This window comes from Odocoileus virginianus, chromosome 24 (genome assembly GCF_023699985.2).
Source record: "Odocoileus virginianus isolate 20LAN1187 ecotype Illinois chromosome 24, Ovbor_1.2, whole genome shotgun sequence".
Taxonomy (NCBI): Eukaryota; Metazoa; Chordata; class Mammalia; order Artiodactyla; family Cervidae; genus Odocoileus; species Odocoileus virginianus.
In genome coordinates this window covers 27,255,787-27,276,920 of record NC_069697.1, presented here as the reverse complement: position 1 = coordinate 27,276,920, position 21,134 = coordinate 27,255,787, and the positions used below count along the sequence as shown (strand labels likewise).

At 37.3% G+C, this 21,134-nt stretch overlaps 1 protein-coding gene across 1 annotated transcript in view; it reads right to left on the bottom strand.

The window, feature by feature from the left end:
• Window positions 1–21,134, bottom strand: part of FAM186A (family with sequence similarity 186 member A) — an 87,964-nt gene that overhangs the window by 6,999 nt on the left and 59,831 nt on the right. The window contains exons 6-8 of the mRNA XM_070454449.1: window positions 8,320–8,512; window positions 5,775–5,926; window positions 4,944–5,126 (exon numbers count right to left, since the gene is read on the bottom strand). Coding sequence (XP_070310550.1) covers window positions 4,944–5,126; window positions 5,775–5,926; window positions 8,320–8,512 — 528 coding nt within the window. The remainder of the gene's footprint in view (window positions 1–4,943; window positions 5,127–5,774; window positions 5,927–8,319; window positions 8,513–21,134) is intronic.

The following is a 21,134-nucleotide window of genomic DNA, read 5'->3' as shown; positions in this document are numbered from 1 at the left end:
TAACTGGGCACCTTGCTCAATTATGTGTTTATGTTTTTAAGTACAAAGCCAAATGTGTAGAAATATTAACACCATATTCAGGATCATGGTTTCTCTGGCTCATGAAGGAAAAAAGGTCATTGGTTAGGGGTACAATGGAGAAATCCACTTTTATGTGTGTTTGTATTATATATTTTTAAGTTTTGTTTTTTGGGTTTTTCCTTTCTTTTATAAAGAGCATATTTTATTTGTGCATATGCAGATTTTTAATATTACTATGTTTCTTGCAATCTGAAATATTGATAATAAATACTGAAAAAACTTCAATAGCCCTCTAGATAAAGTCCGGGGAACCTAATATGGATTACAAACACCTTCATGGTTTCTCTGACCCTACTTACCTCTCTAATCTTCCCACTTCCAGTTTGTACACAACAGTCTCACCAGGCTGACCAATTTTCCTCAAAAGACCTCATTCCTCCTCTCCAGCACAGCCAGTCCTCCTCCCCTTATCACCCATCTTTCTCTTGATATTAAATCTTTGCTTAATTGTCCATATCTTTAGGAAAACGTCTCTGGCACGTTATCTTTGTCTGGGTTGAATACTTCTTTGTACTTCCAAAATATTTAGCACTTTCACCATCACTTACCACTTAATCATACGGTATTGCAACTGTTGATTTACTTCTCTATAGCTTCCGTTAGAATATAAACCCCAAAAGTATAGAAACTTATATCTCACTTATTCTAACATCCCTGGCCTCTGCTTAGTACTTAGCAATGATAGGCCCTCAATAAATATTTTTATAGAAATTATTTAGTTAATTAATGATAGTCTGGTTTATTTAACGTTCTTGAGGCAAGCTATAATTTTATTTTTAATGTGAACCCTGTTTTATAATCAGTATTTAGTTGGAATCATAAAATCTTACCATCCCATACTGTGGTTAGAAATTATTTCCTGGAAACAAATAAACAAAGAAACCCCAAACAGAAATCATTACCTGGAATAAAATTCTCTTCAGTCATTCACATAACAAAGTTTGGGTTAACCTAGGTCTTGCTTTTGTTTTTAGGATTAGCTCATATTAAGTGTTCATCAGATTGCATAAACCATTCTTAGGCAAATGTGATAAAGTTCTTAAAGTTGCTTTTTATTTTTATAAATTCAAATTTGGGACTATAATAGGTATTACTCTAATGTATGGTAAATATGTACTGATACCACTTGCATTTAAATGAATCAAATAAAAATGCCGTTGTTACTTGTATTTTCTTCTTAGCTTACTCTTTTGCTTCATTTTCCCTAGAGCCTGTGTGCTGCTAACTAAAAACTGTGATTTTCGAATAGCTTCTAACCCCATTTGTTAAAAAAAAAAATTATACCTTAATAGAATAATACAACTTTCCTTTTCAAACAGAAGTTTATATACCAAAATGTTAGCAGCAGTATTATCCCTGAATGGTAGAGGTCAAAAGTAATTTGTCTTCTTTGTTATACTTTCTTATGCTTTATATATTTTTGAAATTTTTTAATGAAAATATTTCAAATTATATTTTGTTGAAAACTGTTCCTTTGGGAATTCCCTGGAGGTCCAGTGGTTAGGACTCAGCACTTTCACTGCTAGGGGCCTGGTTTCAATTCCTGGTGGGGGAACTGAGATCCCACAAACCATGCAGCATGGCCAATAAATAAATAAAAACTTCTTTAAAAAAATTGTACTTTTGATAGTTGTTATCTTTTGTAATTCATCAGTATCTTATCATCCCCTACCTAACAATTTAATTGTTACCTCTTTGGAGACAGAAACATATATTTATTCATTCATTCAACATTGAACTTTTTTGAATATTTCTAATGGGTCAAGATGTCAGACCTCTTGGGATACAAAGAGACAGATGCATAAACAGACCATTATAATACCTGTGGTAAATACAATGATAGAGTAATAAGCTTAGGATATTATGGAACTTGGGGAAATGGCACATATTGGCAATAGGGAAGATTAGGAAAAGCTTTCCTCAGGGGGAAAAAATATAAACTAATTAAGTCAGTAATATTTTTGAGCTGTAAGTAACAGAATCCCTGACTAAGGATGGTTCAAACTAAAAAGTTATTCATTGCTCACCTAACAACAAGGCCAGAGGCAGGTGTACTCAAGGTTGTTATAGTAACTTAATGTCATCAAAGATAGGGTTTTACTTATCTTCCTCCTCTGTAATTCTTTGTGTATTGTCTTTTTGGTCCTGTGGTTATCACCTCAGGGTTGCCAAAGATGACACTAGCTCTAAGCATCACATAACACATCAAGGCAGGAAGAGAAATTTCAATCCCAGTCACCCCTGTTGGAAACAGGAAGAAAGGGTACTGGGGGAATAGGGAGGTTTCTGTTTGTATATATTTTTAATTTAAAAAATGTATGAGATAATGTAAAAAAAGCAACATGTTATTGGTCCTGAATTTTTTCAAATATTGTTCCTTCTGCCTGGCATCCATGGTCTCTTGAAACTTTCTCACATGTTGTATCTCAGTGCCTCATTTATAGTACCTGGTACATAGTAAGTAGTAAATATTTTTGAAAGTAAAGCAGGCAGGGCAAAAACAGAAGCAGTTGAACACAATAGGCAGCTAATCTCCCTCAAATATATTGTCTAAAATCAGGGAAGGTAAGTAATAAGGTAATTACAATACATGGTAGGTGCAAGGATAGTGTTAATTACAAGATACTAGTAAGATTATGCTCAAAATACTTCAAGCTAGGCTTCAGCAGGACATGAACCCAGAACTTCCAGATGCACAAGCTGAGATTAGAAAAAGCAGAGGAACCAGCAATCAAATTACTAACATTCGTTGGATCATAGAGAAAGCAAAAGAATTCCAGAAAAACATCTGCTTCTGCTTCATTGACTGCATGAAAGTCTTTGACTGCATGGATCACAACAAACTGGAAAATTTCCAAAGAGATGGGAACAACAGACCACCTTACTTGTCTTCTGAGAAACCTGTATGTGGGTCAAGAAATAACAGAACCGGACATGGAGCAATGAGCTGGTTCAAAATTGGGAAGAGTATGACAAGGCTGTATATTGTCACCTTGTTTATTTAACTTACATGCAGAGTTATGCAGAGTAGATCATGTGAAATGCTGGGATGGATGACTCACAGACTGGAATCAAGATTGCCAGGAGAAGTATCAACAACCTCAGATACGTAGATGATACCCCTCTTCTGGCAGAAAGTGAAGAAAAACTAAAGAGCCTCTTGATGTGGGTGAAAGAGGAGAGTAAAAAAGATTATTTGAAATTCAGCATTCAAAAAACTAAGATCATGGCATCTGGTTCCATCCCTTCATTGTAAATAGAAGGAGAAAAAGTGGAAACAGTGACAGATTTTATTTACTTGGGCCCCAAAATCACTGTGGATGGCGATGGCAGACATGAAGTTAAAAGACACTTGCTCCTTGGAAGGAAAGCTATGACAAATCTAGGTGCAGTGTATTAAAAAAGCAGACATATCACTGCCAACAAAGATGTGTATAGTCAAAGCTATTATTTTTCCAGTAATCATATATAGATGTGAGAGTTGGACCATAAAGAAGGCTGAACACCGAAGAACTGATGCTTTCAAATTGTAGTGCTGGAGAAGACTCTTGAGGGTCCTTTGGACTGCAAGGAAATCAAACCAGTCAATCTTAAAGGAGATCAACCCTGAATATTCATTGGAAGGACTGATGCTGAAGTTGAAGCTCCAATACTTTGTCCACCTGACGCAGAGCCAACTCATTGGAAAAGACCCTGATGCTGGGAAAGATTGAAGGCAAAAGGTAGAGGAGGCAGCAGAGGATGAGATGGTTAGACAGCATCACCAACTCAATGAACATGAAGTTGAGCAAACTCCAGGAGATAGAAGGACAGAGGAGACTGGTGTGCTACAGTCTGTGAGGTTGCAAAGAGTCAGACACAACTTAGTGACTGAACAGCAGCAACAAGATTACATAATATTTTTGCTATTATTTTACTTTATTATAGTAAAATTTTAAGTGTCTTATTTCATGGTCACTCAGTCGTTCCTGACTCTTTGCGACCCCATGGACGACTGTAGCCTACCAGAATCCTCCATCTATGGGATTCTCCAGGCAAGAATACTGGAGTGGGTTGCCATTTCCTTCTCCAGGGGATCTTCCTGACCCAGGGATTGAACCCAGGTCTCCTGCATTGCAGGCAGATGCTTTACCCTCTGAACCACAGGTATCTGCCACCTAAACAAATTTATGAATTAATGCTGTTTCTTCTTACCCCAGGACTTGGGTTTCACCTAAATGCTGCTGCCACAAATTATTTCAGGTTACAAAGTTCAATCTTCTAAATTCTTAGTTTAGAACATTAAATAATTCTCTTTCCTGAAAGAGGTAATGCAGACTCTAAAACTCTTTAGTTCCATTGGAATGATTTCCAATGATAGGCTAAAATCTGGTTTAACAGAATTTGGAAACATGGAACCACATGACCACCTTACCTATTGTTTCCAAGTGTCTTCAGTGTATCCTGGGATATAAGCCCTGAATTTACTTCAGATTGGGCCTAGATATGACAATTGAATTTAAGGTGATGTTGCTGAAGCATGAAGTGAGCAAAAGCATTTTACAGTGGTCTTTCTGGAATTTTCAGTAATAAATCCCTAAGTGGAATTCAAAAGTGGACCTTTCTAGTGTTAGATTAAGTTTTGCCATATTATGACTGTTTTTTGTCTATTTGTTTGTTTATATTATTCCAATAGGCCCATGAAAAGAAACACTAAAAGACTAATGCTGAATTTATGGGTACTTTTTTATAACTGGTGTGAGTTTGACGTCACACCAAGAACCTACTTTTGGTAACTCCCTGGTGCTGTAAGTCAAGTTAAGGAAACAAAAGGTATGTGATCAAAGGCCCAATTATCAGAGTTCTCCCAGTGCTTAACTTACCTTGATTGAATATATGTAAGAGATCTTATGAAGGCTGACTGAACATCTAACTGAAGCAGCATAGGAATATCTGGGTACCCACCCAGCTGGGCCCAGAGAGAATGCATTGATGTCTTCTCTGTTATTGGGTAACTCGAAGTGGATAGATCTGCATTCCAGATGGCTTGCAGTTGGTCGTCTTTTCTAGAGAATCAGAGAGCACCCCTTAAGCATCAAACTCTCACGAGCTCCAAAGCCATTCAAGATATAATTCCTATTCTCCTCCCTTCTCTTCACCACCACCCTGTCCTATAGAGCTCCCCCTGGCACTGAGGAACTTTAGTTACGGTCACTTCAACTGAGAGATAGGTTAAAATAGCAGAATTTGCAGAAATAGCTTTTTTTTTTTTCCTGAAAGTTGCCTTTCCATGACTTCATCTACTAATATATTTTAAACAACTTTCTTAGCTTCATGGAGTACACATTCCATATTCAGGCTATTGCCCCACCTCCACAACAACCTTTTCCCTTTCTTTCCCAAAGTTTCTACCTTTTTTTGTTTTCTTTAAGAAAATGTTTCTAAGTTTCTTCATTGTGTAAATTGAAATAATTTGTTTCTTACTAATGAAGAATCAACTTCATTTTTTTAAAGGAACTCAAAACTAGATGCTAAATTTTTAAGTAGAAATAAGCCTTTTGCAGACTAGCTAAGAAAATTAATACTTGCACCACCATTATCCACTGCACCATATCATAATTGTGGAGAAGAGGAATCTCTTGGGCAGAAAAAAAAGCATTAGTTTCCATTTATTATCCAAAGAAAGTTTAATGTAAGTCTTTCCTACCACACACCTAAATTTATTGAGAATGTTATACTTCCTTTTGTCTTCTTTCAGTAGCTTTAGGTATGGCTGTTGAACAGATTTGGTAGAGGCAGGTATTTGCTTTTTTTCAATGACCAAAGGGATAGGTTGATCAAGATTCAATTTATATGCCTCTTGAAGCTAAAAGTAAATAAATCAGAAAAAGGAAATCATGAAAAGAAAGGGCCAAAGTCTTTAGGATGATCTTCTGAGCTGGCACTTAGCTAAACTATGACATATTTCCTCTTCCAAATTTTCTTTCTCCATGCCTTTTCTCCCTTCCTCCAACCACTCCTCAATCTGTACCCACCTCCAACACAATTTCAGAGTTGGCAGTTATTAATATATAAAGACCATGGTCCTGCTTTAAGTTCTAGTTTTAGTTCTCTCATTTCCTAGCTTTGTGACTTTGGGTTAGTTGCCAATTTTATTGGCACCTCTTTCTTCTCATTTCTAAAACAAGGATAATAATACAAGGTTGTTGTGAGAGTTGTATAATATGTTTGGAAAACTTCACAAATTGTGAAGAAGCACTGTGCAAATGTAATGATAGCTAACATTGACTGTCAGATGCTTTCTATATGTTAACTTGCCTGCAGTGTGGGAGACCCAAGTTCGATCCCTGGGTCAGGAAGTTCCCCTGAAAAAGGAAGTGGCAACCCACTCTAGTATTCTTGACTGGAAAATCCCATGGGCGGAGGAGCCTGTGGGGCTACAGTCCATAGGGTCGCAAAGAGTCGGACACGACTGAGCAACTTCACTTTCACTTTCATTAATATTTACAGTCTTATGAGATAGGTGCTATTATTATCCTTGTCTTACATATGGGGATATGAAGCTTAGAAAATTTAAGTAGCTTGCCCAAGGTCTCTTAGCTAGTATGTAGTAAAGCCAATCTGGTAGCAGAACCAACTTCTTGACCACCATTTTGATTCAGTGTAAGGTATTTATGCATTTCTACCCTTTCACTCCTTTTGTTTTTCCCTCTCCTTTCGTAATACCTTCATACCTACTTCATTATCCAGATTCTAGCTTTCCTGACCCCAGACCTTTATTCATCTTTTGAAATGCCCTAGACATTGTCATTCCTGTTAGACAGCTCATGACATTGCCAATTCATCTTGCCTTACTCCATCTACATTGGTCATATTTTTCAAACCCAGAACTGTCAAAAATATTCATGTTTAAGGTGAGAGAGTTTTAATATTTATATGTTGTAGCTTGTAATTTCTGGAGAGTTCCCTGATGGACTAGTGGTTAGAATTCTAGGCTTTTGTTCCAGGCCTGAGTTCAATCCCTGGTTGGGAAACATATCCTGCAGGCTGTGTGGCATGACCAAAAAAAAGTAACTTCTAAAAAATTCATAACACGTCTATAATGAGAAATTTCTCTGTACCTTCTAGAATAGCAAGTAAGCTAATCTTATTAATTAATTACTTTAGTAAAACAGAATGACGTATAGATAGAAAATATTCCTAGAACTCCAAAAACATTCCAGAGCTGCACGCTGGAGAAAGTAAGGGCAGCGTTTAATTCCAGAGCAAAGAATTCTAATCTAAGCTTTGTAACTTTTGGAAGGTCACTATCACTTCCAAAAGCAATACTGATGGTTATTAGAGTGAATTCACCCATTCACATTGGGTGAATGTCAGAGTTTAACAGGATCTTCTGTGCCTGGTACTCTGTAAGCAAGTTAATTAACTCTTATCTCCTTTTTTGTAAATGCTTGATACTAAAACTTGCTTTCTGATAGTTTTGAGGAAAGAAGTAAATACCAAGAATCATTTGGAGAGCAATGACTTCAAGAGGTTTCATATCTAGAGGTGTGGGTTGACTAGGAAGGAGCTGAGCATTTCTGGAAGTCTCTCCCATTCTTATAGGCTTCCAGGTGGTGTAGTGGTAAAGAATCTGCCGGCCAGTGTAGGAGATGCAAGAGATGCAAGTTCAAGCCCTGGGTTGGGTAGATCCCCTGGAGCAGGAAATGGCAACCCACTCCAGTATGCTTGCCTGGGAAATCCCATGGACAGAGGAGCCTGGCAAGCTATAGTCCATAGGGTTGCAAAAGAGTTGACACGACTGAGCAACTAAACACCACCATCAATAGACATAATTAAGTTAAGGATCTCAAGATGAGGTCATGCTGGTTTAATCAGATGGGTCCTAAATCCAATGATACATTGGCTTTATAATAGGAAAGAACAGAAAACACACTAGACAGAAGGCCACGGAAAAGACAGAGGCAGAGACTGGAGTTATGCAACGACAAGCCAAGGAATGCCAAGGATTGCCTATAGCCACCAGAGTCTAGAAGAGAAGCTTGGAACAAATTTCTCCCTCAGAGTGTCTAGAAGGAACCAAACCATAAGAGAATACATTTCTGTTGTTTTTAAGCCATGAAATTTGTAATATGTTAACAGCAGCACAGGGAACTAATATATATGGTATCTCTAGGAAACTGTTATTAATATTTTCAAAACCTGCCCCTCTCACTTTTCTTACAACAGATTGGGGAGAGGGAATAGAAAACAGATTACCTGGCTGAATAAGTACATCATTTTCCTTAGGCACCGATTGCGTTTCTGCTCTAGGGAATTCTGCTTCTCTGTCCAGATCTGCATCACCTTTTTTTGATAATCATCAATCCTCTTCAGCATTATGTAGAGGTTCTGGGTCTCATAACTGCTTCCAGTATTCTGGATGGCTTGTAATCGTTTAATTATGTTGTTTCTTGGAAAAATGAACAAGAATTAGGTTGATAAAATTACTGACACTAACTCAGCAAACCTGGCCTCAGTTACTTTCCATTCTCATCTCATCCTTAGTAAGTAGAGATGGTAGAGGGGTGGCAGTCTTGCTTAATGTGACCTTAACCTAGTTCCCTATATGACTAAACTTTCAAAACTCTATATGACTGTCAAATTTTCATTTAACTCCTCACAGAGTTTTTAGTGTTACAGTAGTGCTTATTATTTTTTAAGGAAAGTGAAGTCGCTCAGTCGTGTCAGACTCTTTGTGACCCCATGGACTGTAGCCTACCAGGATGGAAAATCCATCCATGGGATTTTCCAGGCAAGAGTACTAGAGTGGGTTGCCATTTCCTTCTCTTAAAATACAGTAATATTTTAGTAATGATATATGTAAGACATATAGAAGGTATTTAATACCTTGAAAAAGACAAGTGTCCTTGCCTTCAAAGCACTTACAAGCCAGGTTAGAAGACTCATAAAAATTAACTGTGTCAGAGAGAGAATGAAATAACTGCTAAATAGCAGTTGATCTGTTTGAACAAAAAGGAAAATGTAATTAATTCTAACAAGAGGAATAAAGAAGGCTCCATAGGAAAATGTTGAATAAGATCTGGAGGATGTAGTACTCTGTTTTTTGTGCCACAACATTTGGACCTAGATATTTTTTTTGCCATCCCCATTCTACAGGAGAGGAAAAGGAATCTGAACGAGTTTTCAGGAGTCACATAATTAATTAATAACAGATTTGGGAAGCAAACCCAGATCTTTCTTTCCACAATACCAATATTCTCAAAGTGTGGACCCTGATCACATGGACTGATTCATCTTGTGGGGAGGAGGGAGGGTGGTACTTGTTGAATATGCAGATTCCAGGGTACCACCCCAAGACCTTTTGAATAAAAAAGCTTGGTGGTAGGCTTCAGGATCTGTATTTTAAACAAAATCTCAGGCAAACCTTACAGCCACTAAAGTCTGAGAAAAAGAGGATGAAGAATTCCAGATTGAGGGACTACTATAAATACAGGCAAGACAATGAAAGTTGTATTTTAGGGACTTCCCTGGTGGTCCAGTGGCTAAGGCTTCATGCTCCCAATGCAGGGGGCCCGGGGTTCGATCCCTGGTCAGGGAAGTAGATCCCACATGCTGCAACTAAGACCCAACACAGTCAAAGAAATAAATAAAAACCAATATTATTAAAAAAAAAAAAAACTTTAATCTTAAAAAAAAAGAAAGTTGTATTTTGGGAGTGGTGAATAGCGTGGAACTTTTTAGACCGCAGATACGTGAAAGGATACATATTGGGGGATAAGGCTGAAACAGCTGGATTATGAAAGGCTTTAAAAGGCATGTTGTGGAGTTTGGATTTAGGGGGAGGTAGGCAATGGGAACACACTGAAGACGTTTTTCTGAGTAAATGTGCTTTTCATATATAGAGGAGCTTCCCTACTGGCTCAGTGGTAAAGAATCTGCTTGCAAGCAGGAGCTGCAGGAGCTGCGTGCTCGGTCCCTGGGTGGGGAAGAGCCTCTGGAGGAGGGCATGGCAACCCACTCCAGTATTCTTGCCTAGAGAATCCTGTGGACAGAGGAGCCTGGTGGGTCGCGAAGAGTCGGGCCAGAAATGACTGAAGCGACTTAGTGCAACACATGCCATACATATAGAGATAGTGGGGGGAAGGGAATAACTCTTAGGTCTCCTTTACGTGTTATAATTAATAGCTTAGAATGTACTGCATATGTGGATCATTTCATACTTAAATATACTAGCTTTCTGATTTATTTCATTTTAAATTAATTTTCCAATAGCCTTAGGGTTTTTTTTTCATATCCCATGGGTGATTTTTATTTTTCTACTTCTATGATCTTTATTACATGTGTTTTTTTCCAGTTTTTTTAAATTGAAGTATAATTGATCTACAATGTTGTGTTACAGCAAAGTGATATATATACATGTGTATAAATAGTATAAATATTATAAATGTATTTACATAGTCTCCTTCAGATTCTTTTCCATTATAGGTTATTACAAGATATTAAACATAGTTCCCTGAGATTACATGCATTTTTAATCACATGTAATCATACACATGCATCTCCTGTATCATTTCTCCATGTGTTACCAAATTCCTATCACATCCATTCCTATAATAAAGGTGTTCTCAATGAAGCAATTGGGTAACATTCTAATAACCATATTTCATATGTATTTGAGATATAAGTGACTGTGTATATTTATAATTGAGGTATTTTATATTTATATAAAATTAAGATATAAATTTAAACTAAGTTTAAGGTGTATAATGTGTTGATTTGATGATACATTTATATACTGCAATATGATTACCACTGTAGTGTTAGCTAATCCCTCTATCATGTCACATAATTATCATTTCTTTCCTGTGATGAGAAAAATTAAGATCTGGTCTCTTAGCAAATTTGAAGTTTACATAGTTTTTTGTTTGTTTGTTTGTTTGTTTTTTGCTGCACTGGGTCTTCATTGCAGTACATGGGCTCTTGGTTGCAGTGCATGAGATTCTCTAGCTGTGGAGCACTGGCTTAGTTTCCCCTCTGCAAGTGGAATCTTAGTTCCTGGGCCAGGGATCGATCCTGTGTTCCCTGCATTGGAAGATGGATTCTTAAACACTGAACCACCAAGGAAGTTCCTATAAATACAGTGTTGTTGACTATAATCACTATGCTATGTATTAGATCTTCCCAATAAGTTTTATTTTTCACATCAAATCTTTCCTGCTATTTTTCTCCCTATTCACAGTCTTTCAGACTTTTCCCGTGGTTTTCCCTTATTGAAATTATATGTCCCAACTTGGAAAACTTTGCAGTTTCATTTCAAACTTAGAGATTATATTGTTTATGTGTTTTAAAATATAATTCAATATCTAATCACCCAGTCAAATAGCAACCACTGAGGTATCTCATTATTTAAAATTTTCTATCTAGAAACATTTTTGTTCATTTCTTCCTACCATTTGTTCTCACTCTTTTAGCAAATTGTACTTATATTGATAAAATACTGCCCTCATTCTAATAAATATTTTATAGAATTTGATATAAAATTATGATTCAAAGGAAGGTGCTTTAACATTTACTGAGCATCTACTATGCATCAATCATTGTGCTGGAGATGTTATTTCTATTTTAAAATTTATGTTAAAACATTTTAATAGTTTAAAGTATATTATTTCATTTAATCATCACAATCATTCTTTGAAGTATATATCATTACATCATCAGTTTTACAAATTTGAGTCAGCACATTAAAATCTTGGAGACGTTCAGAACTAGAAACTCGAACCAAGCTCTTCCTGACATTAAAGAGAAGATATGACTAAGATTTGGATATAAAAACTATTACTGCCCTCCTACACTGTCAATGGGAATGTAAATTGGTATAGGCACTATGGAGAACAGTATGGAGTTTTCTTAAAAAACTAGAAATAGAGTTACCACATGATCCTACAATCCCACTCCTGGGCATATATCCAGAGAAAACTCTAATTTGAAAAGATACATGCACCCAGTGTTTATAGAAGCACTATTTGCAGTAACCAAGATATGGAAGCAACCTAAATATTCATCAACAGATGAATGGATAAAGATGTGGTATATAAATATATGAATATTACTCAGCCATAAAAAGTGAAATGCCATTTGCAGCATTTGGATGGACCTAGAGATTATCATCGGAGAAGGCAATGGCACCCCACTCCAGTACTCTTTCCTGGAAACTCCCGTGGACAGATGAGCCTGGTAGGCTGCAGTCCATGGGATCCCTAAAGTCAGACACGACTGAGCGACTTCACTTTCACTTTTCACTTTCATGCATTGGAGAAGGAAATGGCAACCCACTCCAGTGTTCTTGCCTGGAGAATCTCAGGGACGGGGGAGCCTGGTGGGCTGCTGTCTATGGGGTTGAACAGAGTCAGACACGACTGAAGTGACTTAGCAGCAGCAGCAGCAGCAGCAGCAGAGATTATCATATTAAGTGAAATAAGACAGAGAGAGATAAATATCATATGATATCATTTATATTTAGAATCTAGAAAAATAATACAGGGAATTTCCTGGTATTCCAGTGGTTAGGACTCTGTGCTTCAACTACAAAGGGCATGGATTTGACCCCTAGTCAGAGAAGGCCAAAAAAAGAAAAAATATACAAATAAACTCATTTACAAAACAGAAATAGACTAACAGACATAGAAAACAAACTTATGGCTACTAAAAGGGTAACCAGGGGGTAGGGGAGATAAATTAGGAGTTTGGGATTAACATATACACATGTATACATTAACATATACACATTTGCCAACAAAGGCCCTTCTAATCAAAGCTATGGTTTTTCCAGTAGTCATGTATGGATGTGAAAGTTGGACTATAAACAAAGCTGAGCACCGAAGAATTGATGCTTTTGAACTGTGGTGTTGGAGAAGACTCTTGAGAGTCCCTCGGACAGCAAGGAGATCCAACCAGTCCATCCTAAAGGAATTCAGTCCTGAATATTCATTGGAAGGACTGATGCTGAAGCTGAAACTCCAATACTTTGGCCACCTGATTTGAAGAATTGACTCATTTGAAAAGACCCTGAGGCTGGGAAAGATTGAAGGTGGGAGGAGAAGGAGATGACAGAGGATGAGATGGTTGGATGGTATCACTGACTCAATGGACATGAGTTTGAGTAAGCTCTGGGAGTTGGTGATGGACAGGGAAGCCTGGAGTGCTGCAGTTCATGGGGTCACAAAGAGTTGGACACGACTGAGTGACTGAACTGAACTGCACACATTACTATTCATGAAACAGGTAAACAACAAGGACCTGTACAGCACAGGAAGCTATACTCAGTTTCTTGTAATGACCTATAATGGAAAAGAATCTGAAAAAAAAAAAACATATATATATGTATAACTGAATCACTTTACAATTAACACAACATTTTGAATTAACTATATTTCAGTTTTTAATAAATAAAAAGTTTATTGCTAAAGAGTGCTAACCACCATCTGAGCTGGTAGAGTTTTGCCTCAGAGCTGATGACTGCTTGGAAAAGACCCTGATGCTGGGAGGGATTGGGGGCAAGAGGAGAAGGGGACGACAGAGGATGAGATGGCTGGATGGCATCACTGACTCGATGGGCATGGGTTTGGGTAGATTCCGAGAGTTAGTGATGGACAGGGAGGCCTGGCGTGCTGTGATTCATGGGCTCGCAAAGAGTCGGACACGACTGAGCGACTGAACTGAACTGAACTGCTGACTGCTGACTGATTAGGTAGTAGCTGCTGAAGTTTTGGGTGGCTTTGGTGCTTTGGTGACTTCTTTTTTTTTTTTTTAATAATTTTATTTATTTATTTATGGCGTGTTGAGTCTCCATTGCTGCGTGGGCTTTTCTCTAGTTGCAGCAAGAGGGGGCTACTCTCCAGTTAGGGTGCATGGCTTTCTCATTGCAGTGGCTTCTCTTGTTCCTGAGCATGGGCTCTAGAGCTTGCAGCCTTCAGTAGTTGCAGCATGTGTGCTCAGTAGTTGTGGCTCCCAGACTCTAGAGCACAGGCTCAATAGTTGTGGTGCATGAGCTTAGTTGCTCCAAGGAATGTGGGACTTACCGGATCAAGGATCAAACCCATGTTTCTTATATTGACAGGTGGATTCTTTACCACTGAGCTATCAGGGAAACCCTGGTGATTTCTTAACATAACACAACAATGAAGTTTGCCATATCATGTCCTTTTATGGATGATTTCTCTGTCATGTGCAATGCTATTTGATAGCATTTTACCCACAGCATAACTTTTTAAAATTGGAGTCAGTCCTCTCAAACCCTGCTACTACTTTATCAATGAAGTTTATGTAATATTGTACATCCTTTGTTGTTATTTCAGCAATCTTGTCAGCATCTTCATCAGAAATAGATTCCATCTCAGGAAACCACTTTCTTCACTCATCCATAATGCAACTCCTCATCTGTTCAAGTTTCATCATGAGATTGCAGCAATTCAGTCATATCATTAGGCTGCACTTTTAATTCTAGTTCTCTTGCTATTTCCACCACATCTGCAGTTACTTCTTCCTCTGAAGTCTTGAACACCTCAAAGTCATCCATGAAGGCTGGAATTATCTTCTCAACTCCTGTTCATGTTGATATTTTGCCTTCTTTCTATGAATCATGAATGACCTTTTAAACAAAATATTTATTTATTTTGGCTTCATCGAATCTTAGTTGCAGCAGGCAGGATCTTTGTTGCAGTGCATGGGCGCTCTAGTTGTGACACGTGGGCTCAATAGTGGCGATACACAGGCTCAGTTGCTCTGCAGCATGCGGGATCTTAGTTCCTTGACCAGGGATCAAAGCTGCATCCCCTGCATTGCAAGGTGGATTTTTAACCACTGGACTGCCAGGAAAATCCTATGAGTGACCTTAATGGCATCTAGAAAGGTGAATGCTTTCCAGAAGGTTTTCAATTGACTTTGCCCAGATCCATCAAATAAATCATTATCTATGGCAGCTACTGTATAACCTTATGAAATGTATAATAAGACTTAAATGTCTTGAAAGGCAGAATTACTCCTTGATCTGTGGGCTGCAGAGTGAATACTGTGTTGGCAGGCGTGAAAACATCATAAAATAATTCTGCATCTTCAATAGAGCTCTTGGGTGACCAGGTGCATTGTCAGTGAGCAGTAATATTTTAATAATCTTTTTTAAAAAGTAATAATATTTTTTTCTGAGCAGAATGTCTCAACAGTAGGCCTAAAACATTTAGTAAACCATATTGTCAACAGTTGTGCTGTCATCTAAGCTTTGTTGTTTCATTGATAGAACATAAGGAGAGTGGAATTAGCATAATTCTGAAGAGCCAAAGGATTTTTGGAGTGGGTTAATGAGCATTGACTTCAAATAAAAGTCACCAGCTGCATTAGTCTCTACCAAGGAAGTCAGCCTGTCTGAAGCTCTGAAGCCTTGAAATCAGGCATTGACTAATCCTCTGTAGCTATGAAAATCCTAGATGGCATATTCTTCCCATATAGACTGTTTTATATACATTGAAAATCTGTTTTTTTTTAGTGTAGCCACCTTCATTATTTTAACTATATCTGGATAACTTGCTGCAGTTTCTGTATCAGCACTTGCTGCTTCACCTTGCATTTTTGATGTAATGAAGAGGCTTCTTTTCTTAAACATCATAAATCAACCTCTGCTAGCCTTAAACGTTCTTCTGCAGCTTCCTCACCTCTTTCAGCCTTCATAGAATTGAAGAGAATTAGGGCCTTGGTCTAGATTAGGCTTTCCATTAAGGGAATGTTGTGGCTGATTTGATCTTCTATCCATACTACTAAAATTTTCTTCACATCAGCAATAAGACCGTCTTTCTTATCATTTGTAAGATTCACTAGAGTAGCACTCTTGATTTCCTTCATGAACTTTCCTTTGCATTCACAACTTAGCTAATTGGTGCAAAAGGCCTAGCTTTCAGCCTTTCTTGGCTTTCAACTTGCCTTGCTTGCTAAGTTCATTCATAATCTAGCTTTTGACTTAAAAGTGAGAGACTTGAGACTCTTCCTTCCACTTTAACACTTAGAAGCCTTTGTAGGGTTATTAATTGGCCTAACTTCATTATTATTATGTGTCTCAGGGGATAGAGAGGCCCAAGGAGAGGGAGAAAGATGGAGGAATGGCCAGTTGGTGAAGCAGTCAGAACACACAAAACATTTATCATTCAAATTTGCCACCATCTTATGTGGATATAGTTCATCATTCCTTGAAACAATTACTCTTTTCACACACACACACACACACACACACACACACACTTTGCTTCTTGCTTCCTTTCTTTGTTCTGCTAGACTCTCTGCCTTTACTGCCTTAATCTTACTAGGTCTTTGAGACATAGTTCAAAAGTCTGAACACCTAGAAGCTTCACCTAACTCTCGCGTTTGCTCAGTCTTCTGTATAGAGTTGGTGATATACCATCATTGTTCTTTCCACCTCATACTATACAGTCATCTGTTTGTGTGATTGTTTTTGAGAAGACTTTGAGTGCCCTCGAGGCAGGAATATCGTTTATCCATTTTTGTATCCTTCCACCCTCCACCCTCTGGGCCTAACTCACCCTGTCATGTTTTTAAAATGTTGATGATGAACTAAATGATAAGTTAAATCCTATCTATCACTACCACATTTAGTATCTTTAAGAACTTTCTTCAATACGTATGGAAATGAAATTTTCATTATCAGCACAATTATAATTTTATATCCTCTCCATCATTGCTTCTCAGGTATATTAACACTGATCATATGGTAATATAACTCTAAAACAGTACTTTAGTATTTAAATATGAAATATTTACTTACAGAGATTCTACAAAAATTTCTTTATTAAAAAAATTTATATTATCATAGTTTACATTTTCTTTCTAATACAATGTCACAATCTTCTTAACTTAGCCATTTTTATTGTGGAATTGTTCATCTGTAAGTATGTAATTCTTTGTTAGACTTGTTGGTGATTTGTTCATTATAATATTAAATATTAAAGAAGAGTTTACTGAAAAATGAATGAATTGATCCTTGATGGGATTAAAGTTATAAGTGTATAAATATTGTTGTGAAATGTTGATCTATCTATTTCAGTTTTTAAATGATTTTACCAAAACAGGTCACACCATGTCACTTAGGTCTTCAAAATCTTCAATAATTATAAACAAACTTAATTGCCATGTAAAAATTAAATTGTCAAAGAACTTCCCACAAAAGTACCAAGTTCATATAGTAGCATAGGTAAAATCTGTCAAACTTAAAAAGAACAGCTAATTTTATCATTAAATTGTTCTACAGCATAGAAAAGAAAGTTTTCACATTTTTAAAATGATGCCAAACTTAAAATTATACCAAAATTTGACAAAGAAAGCACCAATAAATAAATAAATAAACCACCAGTCAAACTTATGAATGGAAATCAGTACAAAATAAAATCTTAAATAAAATATTAGCAAATGTAACACATTCAAAGAAGGATACTGGGTTGGCCAAAATGTTCATTCAGGTTTTTCTGTAAGATGCTACAGAAAAACCCAAACAAATTTTTTGCCAACCCAATACAAATAGGATTTATTCCAAGGATGCAATGATAGTTTAAAACATTAGTCATATTACTAAATCTTAGGAGAAAATATTTTCTCTAATAACCATGAAAATGAAGTGCTGAATTCACATTTAAAAAATGTAATTTAATAAATTTAACAAAATTCAACATCCACTCTTGATTTTAAAGAAATAATGAAACAGGGGCTGAAGGATACTTCTTTAATGTGATAAAATGTATTTCAACCCAAAGCCAGCATTTTTTAGTGACAGATACTAGAATGATGTCCTCTATCACCATTATATTTTTAATCAATTCATATTTACATTTTAGTAATTAGCAGTGAAAGAATGACTTACATTTGGCATTCTGAGTTACAAAGGAATGGAGAAAATAACTTCCCTCAAAATGAAATTGATTAAGGTTAAAGATGTTTTGCAGCTTTTTTAGAAAGGAAAATATAAATATAAACAATCCTTTTAAACATCCTTGAAGGTGAATTTTTCCTAGAAAAAAATAACATGAGGCCATGGAAGGGCACTACTAGCTGTTACTCTGGGTAAGTCAAATGAACAAAGATGGCCTGGTGCTGGGGCCACATCACCGATATTTTTTAATATAGTTCTTAAGGTCCTAATCAATTCAGGCAGTCAGGAGAAAGAAATGAGATATTTAAAAATTAGAAAATCTAGATGTAAAAACATGATTATTTACAGGGGATATGATTATATAATTGGAAAACTCAAGAATATGAACTGAAAAACTATCACATGCTTTTGAATACAGTAAGATGGCTGCATATGAAATTGATATAGAGAAATCTAGCCTTCCTTTATACCACTAACAACCAGTTAGAAGGTGTTATAGAAGGAGAGAGTCCATTTACAACATCAAAAATAAAAACTACCAAGATATACACTTATGGAAGAATATTCAAGAGCTAGATGAAAACTTTAAAACACTCCAACAGAACACACACACACACCCTGAACAGATAAAAAGGTACATCATTTTCTTGACTAGGAAGACTATATTAGTAAAGATAAGCTAGGTTTTGCTGTTTTAACAAATAATCCAAAAATCTCAATGACTAAAAACAACAAAAGTTTATCTGTTGCTCATAGTACAAATCCATCATAGCTTTGCAGAAAAGAACTTCATTTTATACTTTCAGGAACACAGGCTAACAGAACAGCCATCACCTTGAACACTAATAGCTTATCATGCCAATGGAAAAGGAGACTCTGCTGCTGCTGCTAAGTCGCTTCAGTCGTGTCTGACTCTGTGCGACCCCATAGACAGCAGCCCACCAGGCTCCCCCGACCCTGGGATTCTCCAGGCAACAACACTGGAGTGGGTTGCCATTTCCTTCTCCACTGCATGAAAGAGAAAAGGGAAAGTTAAGTTGCTCAGTCGTGTCCGACTCTTAGTGACCCCATGGACTGCAACCTACCAGGCTCCTCCATCCATGGGATTTTCCAGGAGAGAGTATTGGAGTGGGGTGCCATTGCCTTCTCCACAAGAGACTCTACGGGGTCTCAAACTAACAATGGCAAGCTTAGCACAGAAACGGCACACATTAATTCTGCTCACATCTCATGGACAAGTACTAGGAAACAGTAATAATAACTATAACAAAGACTCAGCATCATAAAAATAAAGCTACAGCAAATAACAGTAATCCAAGTCTATGCCCCAACCAGTAATGCTGAAGAAGCTGAAGTTGAACAGTTCTATGAAGACCTACAAGACCTTCTAGAGCTAACACTCTCCCAAAAATGTTCTTTTCATCATAAGGGACTGGAATGCAAAAGTAGGAAGTCAAGAGATATCTGGAGTAACAGGAAAATTTGGCCTTGGATTACAAAATGAAGCAGGGCAAAGGCTGACAGAGTTTTCCCAAGAGAACGCACTGGTCATAGCAAACATCCTCTTGCAGCACCACAAGAGAAGACTCTATACGTGGACATCACCAGATGGTCAATACTGAAATCAGATTGACTATATTCTTTGCAGCCAAAGATGGAGAAGCTGTATATAGTCAGCAAAAACAAGACCAGGAGCTGACTGTGGCTCAGATGATGAACTCCTTATTGCAAACTTCAGATATAAACTGAAGAAAGTACTTGCACCACCTGGGAAGCCCCAAACAACTAACTAACCATTAAAGTATTTAAAGAAATCTCAAAATAATTTAAACTATATATATATTTCTCAGAGTGGAAAGGGCTTTTTTAATTAAGACACAAAGCATTATTGAAAAATATATAAACATGAACTCCTTATTGCCAAATTCAGACTTAAACTGAAGAAAGTGGGAAAAACGACTAGATCATTCAGGTATAACCTAAATCAAATCCCTTATGATTATACAGTGGAAGTGAGAAATAAATTTAAGGGACTGGATCTGATAGACAGTGCCTGATGAACTATGGACAGAGGTTCATGATGTTGTACAGGAGACAGGGAGCAAGAACATCCCCAAGAAAAAGAGATGCAAAAAAGCAAAATGGCTGTCTGAGGAGGCCTTACAAATAGCTGTGAAAAGTAGAGAAGCGAGGGGTGGGGGGAGGGGGGGGGGAAAGAAGAAAAGCGAAAGCAAAGGAGAAAAGGAAAGATATACCCATTTCCAAAGAATTGCAAGGAGAGATGAGAAAGCCTTCCTCAGCGATCAATGCAAAGAAATAGAGGAAAACAATAGAATGGGAAAGACTGGAGATCCCTTCAAGAAAATTAGAGATAGCAAGGGAATATTTCATGCAAAGATGGACTCAATATAAGGACAGAAATGGTATGGACCTGACAGAAGCAGAAGATATTAAGAAGAGGTGGCAAGAATACACAGAAGAGGTATACAAAAAAGATCTTCACAACCCAGATAATCACGATGGTGTGATCACTCACCTAGAGCCAGACGCCCTGGAATGTGAAGTCAAGTGGGCTTTAGGAAGCATCACTACGAACAAAGCTAGCAGAGGTGATGGAATTTCAGTTGAGCTATTTCAAATCCTGAAAGATGATGCTGTGAAAGTGCTGCACTCAATATGTCAGCAAATTTGGAAAACTCATCAGTGGCCACAGGACTGGAAAAGATCAGTTTTCATTCCAATCCCAAAGAAAGGAAATGCCAAAGAATGTTCAAACTACCACACTATTGCACTCATCTCACACGCTAGTAAAGTAATGCTCAAAATTCTCCAAGCCAGGCTTCAGCAGTACATGAACCGTGAACTTCCAGATGTTCAAGCTGGATTTAGAAAAGGCAGTGGAACTAGAGATCAAATTGCCAACATTCACTGGATCATTAAAAAAGCAAGACAGTTCCAGAAAAACATCTATTTCTGCTTTATTGACTATGCCAAACCCTTTGACTGTGATCACCATAAGCTGGAAAATTCTGAAAGAGATAGGAATACCAGACCACCTGACCTGCCTCCTGAGAAACCTATATGCAGGTCAGGAAGCAACAGTTAGAACTGGACATGGAACAACAGACTGGTTCCAAATAGGAAAAGG